Raw genomic sequence first — 19,114 nt, forward strand, 5'->3', positions numbered from 1 at the left:
AATGTGGGGCATGATCCAAAACCGCTATGGCTGAGTATTTAGCTTCTTCCACCCTAGAGATCAACGGCCTTCCTAGAACAAAAAAATCTCTCCGGGAGTACACTTTATGGACGTGGGAGAAGGAGGAATACTCCCTAGCCCTGGGTCTAAGAAATCGCCATGGATCCCCTCCCCCCATTTGGTCCATAAACCCCTTAAGTACCTTGGCCGCTGCCGGCCTTCTTCCAGTCCTTGAGCTGGATCTATCTAGCCCCGGGTCCAACACCATATTGAAGTCCCCTCCTAAAATCAAATTTCCTGCCTCCAGGTCCGGAATACGCCCCAGCATCCGTCTCATGAACCCCGCATCGACCCAATTTGGGGCATACACATTAACCAACACGACCTCCATTCCCTCCAGCCTACCACTCACCATTACATATCTACCTCCACTATCTGCTACGATGTTCTTTGCTTCAAATGCTACCCGTTTCCCCACCAAAATGGCCACCCCTCTGTTCTTTGCGTTCAGTCCTGAGTGGAACACCTGTCCCACCCATCCTTTCCTTAGCCTAACTTGGTCCGCCACCTTTAGGTGCGTCTCTTGGAGCATAACCACGTCTGCCCTTAGTCCTTTCAAATGCGCGAGCGCTCGGGCTCTTTTTATCGGCCCATTCAGGCCTCTCACGTTCCACGTGATCAGCCTCACTGGGGGGCTACCTGCCCCCCTCCCGTGTCGACTAGCCATTACCTTCTCTAGGCCAGTCCCATATCCCGCCTCCGCGCTCCCGCTCGCTCCCCCAGCGTCGCATTCCGCCCCCGACCACCTTCTCTTTAGCCATTTCCTTTTGGATTTCCACAGCAGCAACCCAGTTGTCCCCCCCCCCCCCCCCGCTAGATCCCTATCTAGCTTGATTGCTCCCCCCATATCACTTCCGTAAGTCAGCTGACTTCAACTGACCCCGGCTACTCCTGCTCGCTCCTCGGCCCCCCCGGTGTGAGGGAACTCCCATCCGCCTTGCGCCTGTTTTCCCGCCTTATTCTTTCTGGCGCGGGAACATCCCTTTACCTGTCCCGCCTCTTATGGCACAGCTCCCTTTCCCCTCCCCCTCTCCTTCCCCATTCTCTGACTATGTCCCGCCTCTCCCCCCTCACCGGCGCCCACATTTCCCCAGTGCCCCCCCCTTCCCTGTTTACTTCTCGCTTAACTTTCACCATCCCATTAACAAAAACAATTATAACAACAATAACAGTTCCCTGCAGCATCAGTCCCTCAGTTCCGGTCCAGTTTCTCTTCATTGATGAAGGACCATGCTTCCTCCGTCGTCTCGAAATAATAATGTCTCTCCTGATGCGTGACCCATAGTCTTGCCGGCTGCAGCATCCCAAACTGGTCCAGTTTCTCTTCATTGATGAAGGACCATGCTTCCTCCACCGTCTCGAAATAATAATGTCTCTCCTGATGCGTGACCCATAGTCTTGCCGGCTGCAGCATCCCAAACTTCACCTTCCTTTTGTGCAAAACCTCTTTGGCTCGGTTGAAGCTCGCCCTCCTTCTCGCCACCTCCGCACTCCAATCCTGGTAGATCCTTACCACCACATTCTCCCATCTGCTGCTCCGCACCTTTTTGGCCCATCTCAGGACCTCTTCTCTGTCCTTAAGGCGGTAGAATCGCACGATTATCGCCCTCGGTGGTTCTCCCGCTTTTGGTCTTCTCGCCGGGATCCGATTTGCCCACTCCATGGGGCCCGCAGGGGCCTCAGCACCCATCAGTGAGCTCAGCATCTTACTTGCGTACGCTCCACAGTCCATTCCTTCCACACCCTCCGGGAGACCTAGTACCCTAAGGTTCTTCCTTCGCGCTCCATTTTCAAGGGCCTCAATCCTGTCAGCACACTTTTTATGACGTGCCTCGTGCGTCTGAGTCTTGACCGCCAGGCCCAGGACCTCGTCCTCAATACCTGACACCTTCTGCTCCACCACGCGAAGTTCCGTCTCCTGGGTCTTTAAAGTCTCCTTAAGCCCCTCAATTGCCTGTAACAACGGGGTCATTACCTCCTTCTTCAGCAGGTCCACGCACCGTCTCACCACCTCATCCTGCTCAGGCCCCCATGTCACCTGTGGTTTCTCCGCCACCATTTTGTTTCACTCCCTCTCTCTCTCTCTCTGATCTTCTGGCTGCAGATTCTTCAGGCTGCAGCCGCCGGCGCCGGTTTTTCCCTCCGTCTTTCGGGGGGGACTCCCTTCCCTCGCGCCTCGCACCGGGTTTTACGGCCGTCCAAGTCCCCGTTGGGGCTCTTAAAAGAGCCCGAAGTTCCGTCGGAGCTGGAGCCGCCGAAACGTGCGGCTAGCTCATCCCTGCCGCAACCGGAAGTCGTCAATTACAGTTTATTTATAACAACATTAATGGTGAAATATGCTGTGAAGGCAACTGAATAACAAGCTAACCTACTTTAACTGTCCCACTTTCTACCCACACACACACGACAAACGCAGGGGTAAAAATAATAAGGATGAAGTTCAAAAGATAAAAATAAAAGTCTTTGCTTTGAATGATGGTCCCACAGCACACTTTCTTCAAAGCATATTGGTTGATCGAAGCCTGCTGCTGGTAATGGTCTTCCTCAGAGTCATTCATTCAGTACTCACAAGCAGTAGGTTTTCTTCTCGAGAGACACCTTAGTTTTTATTAAGCTGGGACTTCAGCCCTAAGGTTCACGTACAGGCCTATTTCTTTCCTGAGACACTTTATCTCACATCAAAACTTGCTTCCAGCTTGTGATTTGACTTCAAGCCTTTACAGTCTTGCGACAATGGCACCCAGTCTTGCTGGAGAGAGAATCAGCCCTCAGTGGCCTTACAGAGTTTAGCTTGATCTTTTACATAGAACATTACAGCGCAGTACAGGCCCTCCGGCCCTCGATGTTGCGCCGACCTGTGAAACCACTCTAAAGCCCATCTACACTATTCCCTTATCGTCCATATGTCTATCCAATGACCATTTGAATGCCCTTAGTGTTGGCGAGTCCACTACTGTTACAGGCAGGGCATTCCACGCCTTACTACTCTCGGAGTAAAGAACTTATCTGACATCTGTCTTATCTCCCCTCTAGCTCTGACATCTGTCTCATCTCCCCTCAATTTAAAGCTATGTCCCCACATGCTGGACATCACCATCCGAGGAAAAAGGCTCTCACTGTCCAACCTATCCAATCCTCTGATCATCTTGTATGCCTCAATTAAGTCACCTCTTAACCTTCTTCTCTTTAACGAAAACAGCCTCAAGTCCCTCAGCCTTTCCTCATAAGATCTTCCCTCCATACCAGGCAGCATTCTGGTAATTCTCCTCTGCACCCTTTCCAATGCTTCCACATCCTTCCTATAATGCGGCGACCAGAATTGCACGCAATACTCCAAATGCGGCCACACCAGAGTTCTGTGCAGCTGCAACATGACCTCATGGCTCCGAAACTCAATCCCTCTACCAATAAAAGCTAACACACTTTCTTACGCCTTCTTAACAACCCTCTCAACCTGGGTGGCAACTTTCAGGGATCTATGTACATGGACACCGAGAGCTCTCTGCACATCCACACTGCCAAGAATCTTACCATTAGCCCAGTACTCTGTCTTCCTGTTATTCCTTCCAAAATGAATCACCTCACACTTTTCTGCATTAAACTCCATTTGCCACCTCTCAGCCCAGCGCTGCAGCTTATCTATGTCCCTCTGTAACTTGTAACATCCTTCCGCACTGTCCACAACTCCACCGACTTTGGTGTCATCTGCAAATTTACTCACCCATCCTTCTACGCCCTCCTCCAGGTCATTTATAAAAATGACAAACAGCAGTGGCCCCAAAACAGATCCTTGTGGTACACCACTAGCAACTGGACTCCAGTCTGAATATTTCCCATCAACCACCACCCTTTGTCTTCTTTCAGCTAGCCAATTTCTGATCCAAACTGCTAAATCACCCTGAATCCCATGCCTCCGTATTTTCTGCAGTAGCCTACCTTGGGGAGCCTTATCAAATGCTTTACTGAAATCCATATACACCACATCAACTGCTTTACCCTCATCCACCTGTTTGGTCACCTTCTCAAAGAACTCAATAAGGTTTGTGAGGCACGACCTACCTTTCACAAAACCGTGTTGACTAACTCTAATCAAATTATTCCTTTCCAGATGATTATACATTCTCTCTTATAAACCTTTCCAAGATTTTTCCCACAACAGAAGTACGGCTCACTGGTCTATAGTTACCGGGGTTGTCTCTATTCCCTTTCTTGAACAAGGGGACATTTGCTATCCTCCAGTCTTCTGGCACTATTCCTGTAGACAAAGATGACTTAAAGATCAAAGCCAAAGGCTCAGCAATCTCCTCCCTAGCTTCCCAGAGAATCCTAGGATAAATCCCATCCGGCCCAGGGGACTTATCTATTTTCACACTTTCCAGAATTGCTAACACCTCCTCCTTATCAACCTCAAGCCCTTCTAGTCTAGTAGCCTGAATCTCAGTATTCTCCTCGACAACATTGTCTTTTTCCTGTGTGAATACTGACAAAAAATATTCATTTAGCCCCTCTCCTATCTCCTTGGACTCCAAGCACAACTTCCCACTACTGTCCTTGACTGGCCCTACTCTTACCCTAGTCATTCGTTTATTCCTGACATATCTATAGAAAGCTTTAGGGTTATCCTTGATCCTACCTGTCAAAGACTTCCCATGTCCCCTCCGGGCTCTTCTTAGCTCTCTCTTTAGGTCCTCCCTAGCTAACTTGTAACTCTCGAGCACCCTAACTGAACCTTCATGTCTCATCTTTACATAAGCCTCCTTCTTCCTCTTGACAAGTGTTTCGACTGCTTTAGTAAACCACGGTTCCCTTGCTCGACCACTTCCTCCCTGCCTGACAGGTACATACTTATCAAGGACACGCAGCAGCTGTTCCTTGAACAAGCTCCACATTTCCATTGTGCTCATCCCCTGCAGTTTTCCTCTCCATCCGATGCATCCTAAGTCTTGCCTCATCGCATCATAATTGCCTTTCCCCCAGATATAACTCTTGCCCTGCGGTACATACCTATCCCTTTCCATCACTAAAGTAAACGTAATGGAATTGTGGTCACTATCACCAAAGTGCTCACCTACCTCCAAATCTAACACCTGTCCTGGTTCATTACCCAGTACCAAATCCAATATGGCCTCGCCTGTCGTTGGCCTATCTACATACTGTGTCAGGAAACCCTCTGCACACATTGGACAAAAACAGACCCATCTAAAGTACTCGAACTATAGCGTTTCCAGTCAATATTTGGAAAGTTAAAGTCCCCCATAACAACTACCCTGTTGCTTTCGCTCCTATCCAGAATCATCTTTGTAATCCTTTCCTCTACATCACTGGAACTTTTTGGAGGCCTATAGAAAACCCCTAACAGGGTGACCTCTCCTTTCCTGTTTCTAACCTCAGCCCATACTACCTCAGTAGACGAGTCCTCATCAAACGTCCTTTCTGCCACCGTAATACTGTCCTTGACTAACAATGCCACCCCTCCCCCTCTTTTACCACCTTCCCTGAGCTTACTGAAATATCTAAACCCCGGCACCTGCAACAACCATTCCTGTCCCTGCTCTATCCATGTCTCCGAAATGGCCACAACATCGAAGTCCCAGGTACCAACCCAGGCCGCAAGTTCACTCACCTTATTCCGGATGCTCCTGGCATTGAAGAAGACACACTTTAAACCACCTTCCTGCCTGCCGGTACACTCCTGCAACTTTGAAACCTTACTCATGACCTCACTACTCTCAACCTCCTGTATACTGGAGCTACAATTCAGGTTCCCAAGCCCCTGCTGAACTAGTTTAAACCCTCCCGAAGAGCATTAGCAAATTTCCCCCCCCCCAGGATATTGGTACCCCGCTGGTCCAGGTGTAGATCATCCTATTTGTAGAGGTTCTACCGACCCCAGAATGAGCCCCAATTATCCAGAAATCTGAAACCCTCTCTCCTGCACCATCCCTGTAGCCACGTGTTCCAACTCCTCTCTCCCTATTCCTTGTCTCGCTAGCACGTGGCACGGGTAACAACCCAGAGATAATAACTCTGTCCTAGATCTAAGTTTCCACCCTAGCTCCCTGAATTCCTGCCTTACATCCCTATCCCTACCTATGTCGTTGGTACCCATGTGGACCACGACTTGGGGCTGCTCCCCCTCCCCCTTAAGGATCCCGAAAACACGATCCGAGACATCACGCACCCTGGCACCTGGAAGGAAACACACCAACCGCGAGTCTCTCTCGTTCCCGCAGAATCTCCTATCTATCCCCCTAACTATGGAGTCTCCAATGACTAATGCTCTACTCCTCTCCCCCCCCTTCCCTTCTGAGCAACAGGGACAGACGCTGTGCCAGAGACCTGTACCCCATGGCTTACCCCTGGTAAGCCCCCCCCCCCCCAAACAGTATCCAAAGCAGTATACTTGTTACTAAGGGGAACGACCACAGGGGATCCCTGTACTGACTGCTTCCTCCCAGCCCCTCTCACCGTCACCCACCTATCTTTATTCTTCGGAGTAACTACATCCCTGAAGCTTCTATCTATGACCACCTCTGCCTCCCGAATGATCCGAAGTTCATCCAGCTCCAGCTCCAGTTCCCTAATGTGGTTTCGGAGGAGCTGGAGATGGGTGCACTTCCCACAGATGAAATCAGCAGGGATACTGACGGCGTCCCTCACCTGAAACATTCTGCAGGAGGAACATTGGACTACCTTCATAGAGATAGGTTTTCATAGAATTTTGATAATCATAGAATTTACAGTGCAGAAGGAGGCCATTCGGCCCATCGAGTCTGCACCGGCTCTTGGAAAGAGCAACCTACCCAAGGTCAACACCTCCACCCTATCCCCATAATCCAGTAACCCCACCCAACACTAAGGGCAATTTTGGACTCTAAGGGCAATTTATCATGACCATTCCACCTAACCTGCACATCTTTGTACTGTGGGAGGATACCGGAGCACCCGGAGGAAACCCACGCACACACGGGGAGGATGTGCAGACTCCGCACAGACAGTAACCCAAGCCGGAATCGAACCTGGGACCCTGGAGCTGTGAAGCAATTGTGCTAACCACAATGCTACCGTGCTGCTTTTGGGAGAGAATTCGTTGAAATCCTCAAACCAGATTGAAGAACCAAAAGTGAAACTAAAATGGAAGCTTGTGACTCTGAGAAACATCCTAGGAGGATCATACCCTATCACCACCTGTTACCAGACGGATCACCGCATTCTGGGCCAATTCATTGGCTACCAGCCACTCCAAACAGTCCGAGTCATCACTGGGTCAGCCAATCTCCAATCACCAGTCTACAACAGCACAGCCTTCTGGAATCTGTTTGTTTGAATTAAAGGCTGCTTTGCCTTAAAGTCACAGGCCCATTAATCATCCATGGATTAAAAATGTTAGACAAAATAAAAGAAAGGGGAAATAAGGGAATAAACAGGAACAAACAGGAAGGACCCTTACAGTAACTTTTGAATTCCTCACTCCCCTGCGAGGCTTAAAGGTATATGTCCATTTAGCATCCATGGATCAACATGATAACAGCAAAAATAGAGAAATGAGAAACAAGGGAATCAACAGGGCCCTTACAACAGATAAACATTTCTTTTAACTTTTTGAACTTACTTGTTCTTCACCAAATTATTATTTCTCAGGGAAAATTTGGGAGTTTGTTTTAAAAAGTGTTACATAGAAACTTAGAAAATAGCAGGAGTTGACCATTTGGCTCTCTAAGCCTGCATCGCCATTCATTCCGATAATTGTTGATCATTCAACTCAGTAATCTGTTCACACTTTCCCCCCCATTATCCTTTTATCCCTTTTGCCCCAAAAGCTATATGTAACTCCTTCTTGAAAACATACAATGTTTTGGCATCAATTGTTTCCGGTGGTAGCGCTCACCACTCTCTGGGAAATTTCTCCTCACCTCAGTCCTAAATTGTTTACCCCATATCCTCAGACTGTGACCCCTGGTTCTGGACGCCCCCACCATCGGGAACATTCTTCCTGCATCTACCCTGTCTAGTCCTGTTAGAATTTTATAGGTTTCCACAAGATCCCCCCCCTCATTCTTCTGAGCTCCAGCTAATATAATCCGAACTGTCTCAATCGCTTCTCATAAGTCAGGAGGAGCATCTGAATTGGCAAATGAGACTCCTGCACTCACTTCTCATCAGCTTTAAACACAAAGGTTGTATAAACTCAGAATTTAAAGGAAACATTTTTAGGGCTTTGGGTTAAAAGCAGGTCTAATTGGACAGGTCTTTCAAAGTGCAAACATAAACACAATGGGCCAAATGGTGCTGTTTGATGATTCCAGAAGTCTTCAATAGGCCTGGTTTGAAGCAGCAATCAGGTAACAGTGTTAACATACAAGGGAAACAGTTATAACTCAACTTGGTGTTAATTTCCCCTGTACTGATCCAAAAGGAACATTTCACCAGTTTAATCTGGATTCAAACCCAATTTGGTTGCATAAACTTGATTTATATTCCCAGAGAATAGATTGAGGGGTGACTTGATCAGAGGTATTTAAAATATTTAAAGTATTCTATAGGGCAGATAAAGGCAAACAACTTCCTCGGTCAGAGGTATTGAGTGAGGGGACAGAACTTTTAAAATTAGAGTTTGGATATTTGAGGAAAATCAGGAAGGTTTTCAAAGGAGTTATTGGAAATCTAGAATTTGTAAATCTCTGGGTGCTGGAACAATTCCAACTTTCAAGATTGAGAGTTGTTACACAGTGTCATTGAGTACAGAGTGTTCTTGTAAGCCTTTCTCCTATATAATTGTTTTACTGGCATCTGCTGAGGGTTCTGAGAATGTGCAGGCTTTTCAGTCAGCACGAGGGTGACCTGTAAGCAAGACCTGTTTTACTTGTGTTCCTGTTTTCATAGTTATTACTTTTACTATTGTTCTGCTGAGTTACTGTTGTCAAACTTTATTCATTTAAAGAAGTTCCTCGTTTTATTAATCAACGCATTCAACTACCTTCTTTGTGGTCTTAAGTTATCATAACAGCGATAAAAATAAGGTACTAAGTTGATATCGAGCAACAGCAGGTAAATAAAGTCAAGGTACAGATTACCAATGATCTAACTGAATGGCGGTGCGGGCACAAGGCGTCGAATGGCCTCCTGCTGCTGAAAGTAACATTTTTGTTTAAACCAATGTTGCACCTAATCGCCATTCACCCAAGAATAATTTGCAATGTTGCAAAGTGTTGTTGCTAATGTGAACAAAATACACAATATCAGACCATAAGAAGAAATCCATTAAAAATCATTCAATAAATTAATGTGCACATACCTTCCACCTTGTAGTAGCCCTAAAAGAACTAACACTGGTCAAGTCATTCCTGTTGTCCATTGGACCATATTCTTTGTAATCATGCGAAAAGTGCTTTTCTTGTACTAGAAAAAGAAATCAAAATTAAATTCACATCAGCTTAAAAATATTGTCAACATTCAAATGCTATATTTTAATTACCTCAGCATGTGAACCTGGATAATAAAAACAGCAAAACACTGGAACATGTGGTTAAAATGCAGCACCCCTCAGGAACTGCCCTCAGGCTTATAGATGGAAGTTATAAATCAGATTTGTTAAATCCTCCCAAACCAGAAAAAATGATCTCTCCCTGAATCAGTGGCAAACAAGATGGTAAGCTCTTCATTCGCTGGGACCATGTTCAGTGAGAGAAGAACAAGGTCAGGCTGCAGGTGGCTTTTTCTTCAATCTGCTCAGACTAAATGCCAGCAGTGACTAGCTGCCAGAACAATATTGCTGTACTATTTCAAATTATCTTTAAAATGTTGAGCTTTTTGAATTGGTGAAATGGAAATATATTAATTTAAGCAGTTTGGGAATTAAGGAAAACAATATCACAGTAGCATTTCAAAAAGAATTTTGGAACACAAGTATAACTAAACATTTTACTTGCATTTTTAAAAATACATTAAAACTTCCTGGTCTATCCTTCACCCTTGGCTCTCCTCAGCAGGTGAGTTGCATCAGTTCTCCATTGGATTGCAGAGCTTTAAATTCCAACCTTGTGGGGAGGACAAACTGGCCAGACCAGTTCAGTGCCTCAGAACCACGCCAATGATCAACCACCAATCTGGAATAGGAAGCGTAGTGTTGGAAGGAAACCACAGGAGGGCAATCTAAAATGTAGCAATCTGTTGCCACATATACCACCTGGTAGCATTGTCCATGTAACAATCAACAAAACAGGCTGTGCATGTGCAATTTAAAGCTAGTCAATGGATGATGCATTGAAAATTTCTCACTGTGCACCCTATGAAGGCGATGGGTAATTTTAGGGGCCGATGGGCCAAATGGCTTCCTTCCGCCTTGTAAGGTTCAATGATTAAGAAGAAAAATGAATAGGAGTAGACCATGTGGCCATGCAAGCCTGCTCCCACGTTCAATACGATTATGGCCAGTCTTCTGCCTCAACCACTTCCCGGTCTCCCTCCCCATTATCCTTTGATTTCCCAAGACAAAGAAAATTTGTGCATCTCAGTCTTGAATAAAAATGGGGGGATGGGATCGATACTGGGAGAGGTGTTTGCAATAGGAAGCGGTTGGGGGATTCTGGGATTGGGGGGGGGTGTTCGATGGTAACAAAGGGATGGGGTGGGTCAGGCCAGAAGGGTAGGGCCCTGGGTCATGATGAAGGCGGATAGGAGGGGCGGAGGGTGGAGTGAGAGATCCCCGGTCAGAATAGTGACGTGGAACGTAATGGGGTTAGGGGGGCCGGTGATGATATTGATGGTTTTTACACATCTGAAGAACTTAAAAGCTGACGTGGCGAGGCTGCAGGGGCTACATTGGAGGGGGAGGGATCAAGTGAGGCATCGGAAGCGTTGGGCAAGTCAGGCTTTCCCACTCGGGAGGGGGGGCATAGGGCTATTGGTGGGGAAGAGGATGAGGTTTCGGATGCACAAGGTAGTGGTGGACCGGGAGACAGATATGTGATAGTGACTGAGTTGCTAGAGGGGAGGTTGGTGGCATTGGTGAGCGTATATGGCCCCAACTGGGATGATGTGGGGTTTGTGAAGAGAATGTTGGGAGCCATCCCGGATCTAGAGTTGATAGTGGGGGGGATTGGAATATGGTGCAGGAACCGAAGGTGGACAGATCTCAGTCGCACTCGCTGGCCCAGTCAGGGGTGGGGGGCAAAGGCGCTGGCTGGGCTCATGAGGCAGATGGGAAGAGTGGACCTGTGGAGGGTCTTACACCCGAGAGAACGGGAATATTTGTTTTTCTCCCCAGTGCACAAGGTGCACTCGAGGATAGACGTTTTCATGGTGGAGAAGGCGCTGTTGGCTGGGGTTAGGAGGTCAGAGTACTCAGCAATTGTTATTCCAGACTATGCTCTGCATTGGTTGGATATAGTTTTGGAGAAGGGGATGGCCCAGAGGCCGGGATGGAGAATGAACATGGGGTTGTTAGCGGATCAGAGCTTCTGTGATAAGATTGGGAAGGTGATCGAGGAACAGGTGGGGTTTAATTGCACGGGGGAGGTTTCACAGTCGGTGGCTTGGGAAACTCTGAAGGCAGTAGTAAGGCTTGGGGGGGGGGGTGGTGGTGGCAACAATGGAGATAGTTTGGGTACGAAATAAGATAGAGAAGCTGGTGGTGGCCCTGGAGCAGATCAATAAAGTATTCAAAGAGTTTTATAGGGATCTATGTGGGTTGGAGCCACCAGGGATTGAGGGAGTTCCTGGACGGGTTGGAGTATCCGAGGCTGGGTGAGGAGGATAGAGAAGGTTTGGAGGGGCTATGGGGGAGCAGGAGGTGAAGGAGGCGACTGGGAGGATGTGGGCAGTGAAGGTAGCAGGTCCCGATGGGTTTCCAGTTGAATTTTAGAAGAAATGCAAGGACAGGTTGGCACCGTGGACTGTGGGAATGTTTGAGGATGCGGTAGGTAGGGGTGTCTTGCCACAAAAGATGGGGCAAGCTTCTATTTCCTTGCTGCTAAAGAAGGATAAGGACCTGGTGGAGTGTGGGTCATACATATCTCAACTGAATGTAGATGCCAAGATATTGGCAAAGGTGTTGGCGCCAAGGTTGGAAGAATGTCTCCCGAAGGTGACTGTGGAGGGTCAGACGGGGCTCATGAAGGGAAGGCAGTTGTTCTCCAAAGTCACCTTTGGAGAACAAAGTGAGGGGGTTGTTGAATGTCTCCGGCGGAGGGAAAGGAGATGGAAGTGATGGTAGCACTGAACGCAGAGAGGGAGTTTGATTAGGTGCAAAAAACAAAGAAAAGTACAGCACCGGAACAGGCCCTTCCACCCGCCAAGCCTGTGCCGATCATGATGCCCTAACTGTCCTTACTCAGTCATATCCCTCTATTTCCTCCCTATTCATGTACACATCCAGATGCCTCTTAAATGTTGCTAATGTTCCTGCTTCCACCACATCCTCTGGCAGCACGTTCCAGGCACCCACCACTCTCTGCGCGAAAATCCCACCCTGCACATTACCCTTAAACTTTCCCCATCTCACCTTGAATCTGGGCCCCCTTGTAATTGACATTTCCATCCTTGTAAAAAGCCTTTGACTATCCACCATGTCTATGTCTCTCATAATTTTGTAGACCTCTATCACCTCTATGCCGTCTTTTCAGTGAAAACAATCCTAGTTTATTCGGTAGAGTGGGGTTACTTGATGGCGGTATTGGAGAGATTTGGCATTGGGCCGAGGTTTGTGGCGTGTGTGCTGCTGTTGTACAAGGAGCTGATGGCGAGTATTTGCACTAACAGCATGAACTTGGGGTACTTTGCACTGCACCAGGGTACGAGACAGGGGTGCCCCATGTACCCCACCTGTTGTTTGCATTGGCTATAGGGCCCATGGCCATTGCACTAAGGAGCTCGGGGTTGTGGAAGGGGATAGTGAGGGAGGTGGTGGTGGTGAACATAGGGTGTCCCTATACGCCAATGGTCTGTTGTTGCATATGTCGGAACTGAGCACGTCAGTGGAGAGTATAATGGAGCTGCTCCAGAGATTCGGGACGTATTTTATGGTCTCCCCACCGGGAGTAGGGGCGGGGGTGGGGGGACTGCCATTCAGTTTGGCGGCAACCCACTTTAGGTACTTGAGGATGCTGGTGGCCCGAGATAGGGGAGGGCTCCGAAAATACAATTTCACTAGTTTGGTGGGGAGGGTGAAAGCCAATTTGCTGAGGTTGGGCAATCTCCCTCTGTCGTTGGTGGGTCGGGTGCAACAGTTTAAATGAATGTTTTGCCACGATTCTGATTTATATTTCAGTGCCTGCCGGTCTTTTTTTACAATGTCCTTCTTCATGGGGGTGGACAAGTTGATCTCCTTGTTTATTTGGGGGGTGGCAGGATTAGGAGGCAAGTTCTGCAGAGAGGACGACAGGCTGGGGGGTTAGGACCAAACTATTATTGGGCAGCGAATGCAGACAAGGTGCGGGATTGGAGCAAGGAGGGGGACGCTTTGTGGGTAAAGATGAAGACGGGCTCCTATTGGGGTCGGGGTTGCAGGCGCTGGCAATGGTGCTGGCCACATTGAAGATCTGGAGGCAGTTTAGGCAGCATTTTAAGCTGGGGGCGGGTCTGGGGATGCCGATTAGGGGGAATCATAGGTTCGAGCTGGGGAGGATGGATGCGAGGTTTTGGAGATGGGGGCGAGAGGAGGGATTAAGGAAATTAAGGACTTGTTCCTTGGGGGGCTATTTGCGACCCTGGAGGAGTTGGGAGAGAAGTATAGGTTGGTGCAGGGGGAAGGGCTAAGGTCCTTGCAGGTTCAGGACTTTGCAAGAAAGATTTTCTCGACCTTCCCGATAGCAGTGGCCTCCTCGTTACTGGAGGCAGTGCTGTCAGCAGGGCGGGGGGGTTCCCGACGATCTATGGGAGGATCCTGGAGGAAGGTAGGGTGTCCATGGAGGGGATTATGGCAAACTGGGAATAGGAGCTGTGTGTGTGTGTGTGTGTGTGTGTGTGTGTATGTATGTGCGCGTGCTGGAGTGGGACTGTGGTGCGAGGTGCTGCGGAGGGTGAATACCTCGATGGCTTGACCTAGTGTGCGAGTTTGGGGCTGATACAGTTGAAAGTAGGATACAGGGCGCACCTCACACAATCAAGGATGGGTGAAGAATGACTGTGAGCGTGTGGGAGGGGCCCCGTGAAACATGTTCATATGTTTTTGGTCCTGCACGAAGCGGGAAAAGTTTTAAATGACGGTGTTCAGGATAATCTCGGGGGTCTTGCATGTGGAGCCCGGTCTCCTCTAAGCCATTTTTGGGGTGTCGGACCAGCCCGAGTTGCAGGCGGGCGGGAAAGCAGATGTTTTAGCCTTTGCCTCGCTGATTGCTCAAAGGTGAGTCTTGTCGGGGTGGAGGTCAGCTTCATCACCCTGTGCCTTGGCATGGCGGGGGAACCTGTTGGAGTTTTTGACCCTGGAGAGGTGAAGTTTTGAGCTGGGCCGGGGGGGGGGGGCAGCGGCAAAGGAGAGGGTCTATGATTGTTGGGGTGTGTTCATTATGCGCTTTCGGGATTTGGTTACCATTGATTGTTGAGGGTTTGGTGGGATTGTTTTTTATATTGTTGGGGTTGCTTCTTTTTTTCTTTTGTATGGTGAAAATTTGTCAAATAAAAATATTTAAAAAAAAAAATCTCAGTCCTGAAGATACGCAACAATAGAACATACAATTCTCCAGGTTAGACAATTTCAAAAATTTCTAGCCTTCTCTGAACAGCAAGACATAAATAGGTTGGAGACTTGGGCAGAGAAATGGCAAATGGAGTTTAATCCAAGTCATGCTACAGTTGTATAGAACATTGGTAAGGCCGCACTTGGAATATTCCACATAATTCTGGTTGCTACACTACCAGAAGGATGTGGAGGCTTTGGAGAGAGTGCAGAGGAGGTTTACCAGCCTGGCCTGGAAGGTCTCAGCTAGGCGGAGAGGCTGTTTTCATTAGAACGACTAAGGTTGAGGGGTGACCTGATAGAGGTCTACAATGTTATGAAGGGCAGGGATAGAGTGGATGGGCAGGCACTCTTTCCCAGGTTGAAGGGGTCAGTCACCAGGGGGCATAGGTTTAAGGTCTGTGGGGCAACGTTGAGGATATGTGGGAGGCAGGTTCTTTTACACAGTGTGGTGAGTGCCTGGAATGCGTTGCCAGGGAAGGTTGTGGCAGCAGATACATTAACGGCGTTCAAAAGGCATCTTGACAAATACATGGGTAGGATGGGTATAGTGGGATACGGCACAAGGAAGAAGTGCTGAGGGTTTGACCAAGGTTGGTATCATGATAGGTACAGGCTTGGAGGGCCAACGGCCCTGTTCTTTGAGATTTTTCACCTCTGTTCTAAATGATTTCACCCCTTTTCCAGAGACTGTGTCCCTTGTTGTAGATTCACTGATTCTTTTCCCTGAAAGGTTTAGTAGCCGTTATGAAACTTAAGTGTGGCACAGATTACGAAAACATTACTGAACTATATCGCAAATAAATGCAAATTTGTCAAGCCATAACGTTTGCATCATTTGGACTTAATGAATAATCTGGCAATTAGAACTTCAGCTTAATTCAATGCTTTTCATTAGATTCATAGTCTACCCAAATCCAATTTTCTTGATAAAAGCAAATTACTGTAGATGCTGGAATCTGAAACAAAAACAGAAAATTCTGGAAAATCTCAGGTCTGACAGCATCTGTGGAGAGAACACGGAGCTAACGTTTCAAGCCTGGCTGACTCAAGGCAGAGGTACACACAGGAGACTGGAATTGGAGGTCTGCAGGGTGAAGAGGGCAAGCAGGACTTGAGAAGATTGCAGACGTATACACTGGGACATTTGAAGACAAAAGCAAAGTTACAAATATTGAGGGATGGAAAACTAGTGGTCAGTGAGGAGTTGGTGGAGGGCAGGTAAGAGGGAGGGACTAAGAGCAGGACTGGATTCAGGTAGCTGTGGATGTTGGAGCTCGTTTAGGGTAGATATCAAAAGGTCAATGGGAAAGAACATTGGAGTCATTGATTCTGGAGGTGACAACAGTGTGGTTAAGGGTTTGCATTGCAAACCAAAAATACCTCAATAAAATGTTTATAAAAAAAAGGGTTTGTATTGCAGAGAAATTGAGGCAGACCCAAGTAGAAGTTAGCAGATGATAAAAAGGGTGTGCAATCTGAAGTTTGGCTGAATAATAGAAATAAATTATAATTTTAAATTAAAAGAGACAGATGGTTTTCCCTACCAACCTATCATTGTTCGAGGACATCGTGTCTATGGAGAGGGTTAAGGCAAAGTGGGAGGAGGAGCTGGGGAGGGGGGGTTGCGATGAAAGAGGGATTGAGGTGCTGCGGAGGGCAAATGCCTCAACCTCGTGTGCGAGGCTGGGATTGATACAATTGAAAGTCGTGTATAGAGCGCACCTCAAAATCAAAGTTGAGCCAGCTGTTTGAGGGGGTGGAGGATGTCTGTGAGCGATGTGGGAGGGGCCCCGCAAACCATGTTCACATGTTTTGGTCCTGCCCGAAGCTGGAAAGGTTTTGGAGGACGGTATTTAGCACAATCTTGGGAGTCTTGCACATGGAGATGGAGCTCGGTCCCCTAGAATGTGGGGTGATGGACCGGCCCGAGTTGCGGGCGTCGCAGGGGGCAGACGTTTTAGCCTTCGCCTCGCTGATCGCTCGTAGGCGAGTCCTGCTAGGGTGGAAGTCAGTCTTTCGACCCTTTGCCTCGGCATGGCGGGGGAACCTGCTGGGGTTTTTGACCCTGGAGAAGATGAAGTTTAAACTAAGGGGGGGCAGGGGGGGGGGCGAAGGAGGGGTTCTACAATTCTTGGGGTTTGTTGATCATGCACTTTCGGGAGTTGGTTGCGGTTGACTGTTGTTCAACTGCACATAGATGTCCAGAACTTAATAATCCTAAGCTCTCAGTTATGCGTCAACTGGGCAGCAGAAAACTGAGGAAAAGCAGGCATTAAAATCCCATGTGAAATATTTGAAATATTAATGCAACAGTAGACTTACAGTGTTCTTTATTAAATTTTGAATAAGGTTTGTGTGAATCACTGACATTTTCCGACCTCTGCCTAGACCAGTCAGAAAGAGATCCTGATCCAACACAGTCTGAAAGATGTCTGTTTAAATTGCCATTGTGCTCATTCACTGTTTCCTCTGAAAATAAATAGTAATGAGAAATCATTAGAGAAAATGGCATTTAGGATTCAAAATTATAATAAATGCAGCAATTTAGGACTATGCCCATAAACAACAATCACATTGGCCTTACAAACAGCATATCGTAATAAGCTTAACCTTCAACAAAACAATGATTAGAAATGTCGTTGAAATTATATTTCCTGTTCTGGCTTAGGTACGAGATTCCACCCATCGCAAATGCACAGAATACAAGACAGACATAGAATTAATTCATCATATGTTTGGCTTTCCTTTAAGCTACAACAGAGACCAACTTTACTATTAATGTGCATGGAAATACAATCTTAAGTTGATTACTAAAGATCTACTGCTCATGCCCAGGAAACAAATCCAATTAGGCCCACCCTAATTTTGTCTATCGCAGACAGGTTGGCTGGGTATTTTCATCTCAGCTCAAAAACTTGACAAATAAAATGTCTTTAATATATTCATGTGGTTATTCTGAAAATATGGGTTACCTTCTGTAATTGCTTTCAACATTATTTCATTCAGTTTCAATCAGTCATTATTGCGGATATGTCCAGGAAATCTGGTCAAATGCGAGTATAAAAATGCTTGTTTCTGACAATACACTTCTGGTATTTAATGCAACTGTAGTAGCAGTATTAGCATCTTTGTGTTTGCGTATAAAAAAAAAATTTGACATCCTGCCCTCACCTGACTCACCTCCTGCATAAAACCTCGTACTACTGCCTGCAACATTCTGCAGAGCTTGTAGCTTACATATCCTGCACTACAATTATTCCAACATATGGACTAACAGGGAGAGAATAGCAGGCACTGGTTTGCTACAGGTACCCACCCTGCTGGTTTTGGAATTTGCAGTAGTCAATCACTGCCAGTAACAGGGTTCACTGCAAAGCAAACAGTAAGCTGTCCTGTTCAAATCCTTGCATGGTCAGATGGAACATGTCAAAGATCACTTTTTTGAGGAGGTTTGGTTAATCTAAAGGACTGTTTTTGCAATACAGCTTTAGTATCTTTAGAACACCAAGCACTCGGGTGCAAATATTTGAAGATTAACCCTGTGCAACAATCTTTTAAAGATTACATTTTGAATAGAAGCACTATAAAGTACTACATTTCAAATAGCAGCAAGCTAATATATTAACTGAAGTTTCATCCATTTTTTGAGATTTAACATTAACAATTGCATGCCCCATATCGAGATAATACTGAAGAAAACCAGGAGGAATTCTAAATATATAGAATTATTATTTAAAAAAATATATATTTTATTCCAAAAACTAACAACACATCAGTCAACCAAAGATGCAAACAGTTTATCATTCTTCCCTTTGTCTCCCCTCAACAAACAAGCCCCCCCTCAAATCCTTGAACAGAGACAAAAACAGCTTCCATCTTACATAAAATCCCTCCATGGACCCGCTAAGAGCAAACTTAATTTTCTCCAATTGTAGGAACTCTGCCATATCCCCCAACCACGCTGACACCTTCGGTGGCGCCGGCAACCTCCACCCCAAAAGGTGATCAGAGTGGCGAAGGCCAGGACATCGGCCCACCTCCCCTCCAGCATCGCAGAAACCCCAAAGATTGTCACCAATGCACACAGTGCCACCTTCACCCCCACCATCTCAGACTGTGTCTCGAGGTTCAGAATCACTTTTACTTCAGGCAAGACCAAAACATAAGGACATGATTTGCAGGCCCCCATGAGCTCCTCTCACATTTATCTTCTACCTCAGGGTACTCATAGGCTCTGTGCATCATCCAAAACTGTAACAGGTTCATCCTGGCACAGGATGATGTTGAATTCACCCAGTGCATAAATTCACTGGTGGGGAGGCCCCCCCTCCCCACCAACTCCCAAAGCTCAATCCCCAGCTCCTCCTCCATTTCCAT

At 47.1% G+C, this 19,114-nt stretch overlaps 1 protein-coding gene across 11 annotated transcripts in view; it reads right to left on the reverse strand.

Moving 5' to 3' along the window:
• Positions 1-19,114, reverse strand: part of usp42 (ubiquitin specific peptidase 42) — a 147,133-nt gene that overhangs the window by 12,501 nt on the left and 115,518 nt on the right. For all 11 annotated transcript variants that reach the window (XM_072481510.1, XM_072481509.1, XM_072481512.1 and 8 more), the window contains 2 exons: positions 17,060-17,206; positions 9,356-9,459 (listed from right to left, as the gene is read on the reverse strand). In XM_072481510.1, coding sequence (XP_072337611.1) covers positions 9,356-9,459; positions 17,060-17,206 — 251 coding nt within the window. The remainder of the gene's footprint in view (positions 1-9,355; positions 9,460-17,059; positions 17,207-19,114) is intronic.

This window comes from Scyliorhinus torazame, chromosome 17 (assembly GCF_047496885.1).
Source record: "Scyliorhinus torazame isolate Kashiwa2021f chromosome 17, sScyTor2.1, whole genome shotgun sequence".
Classification (NCBI taxonomy): Eukaryota; Metazoa; Chordata; class Chondrichthyes; order Carcharhiniformes; family Scyliorhinidae; genus Scyliorhinus; species Scyliorhinus torazame.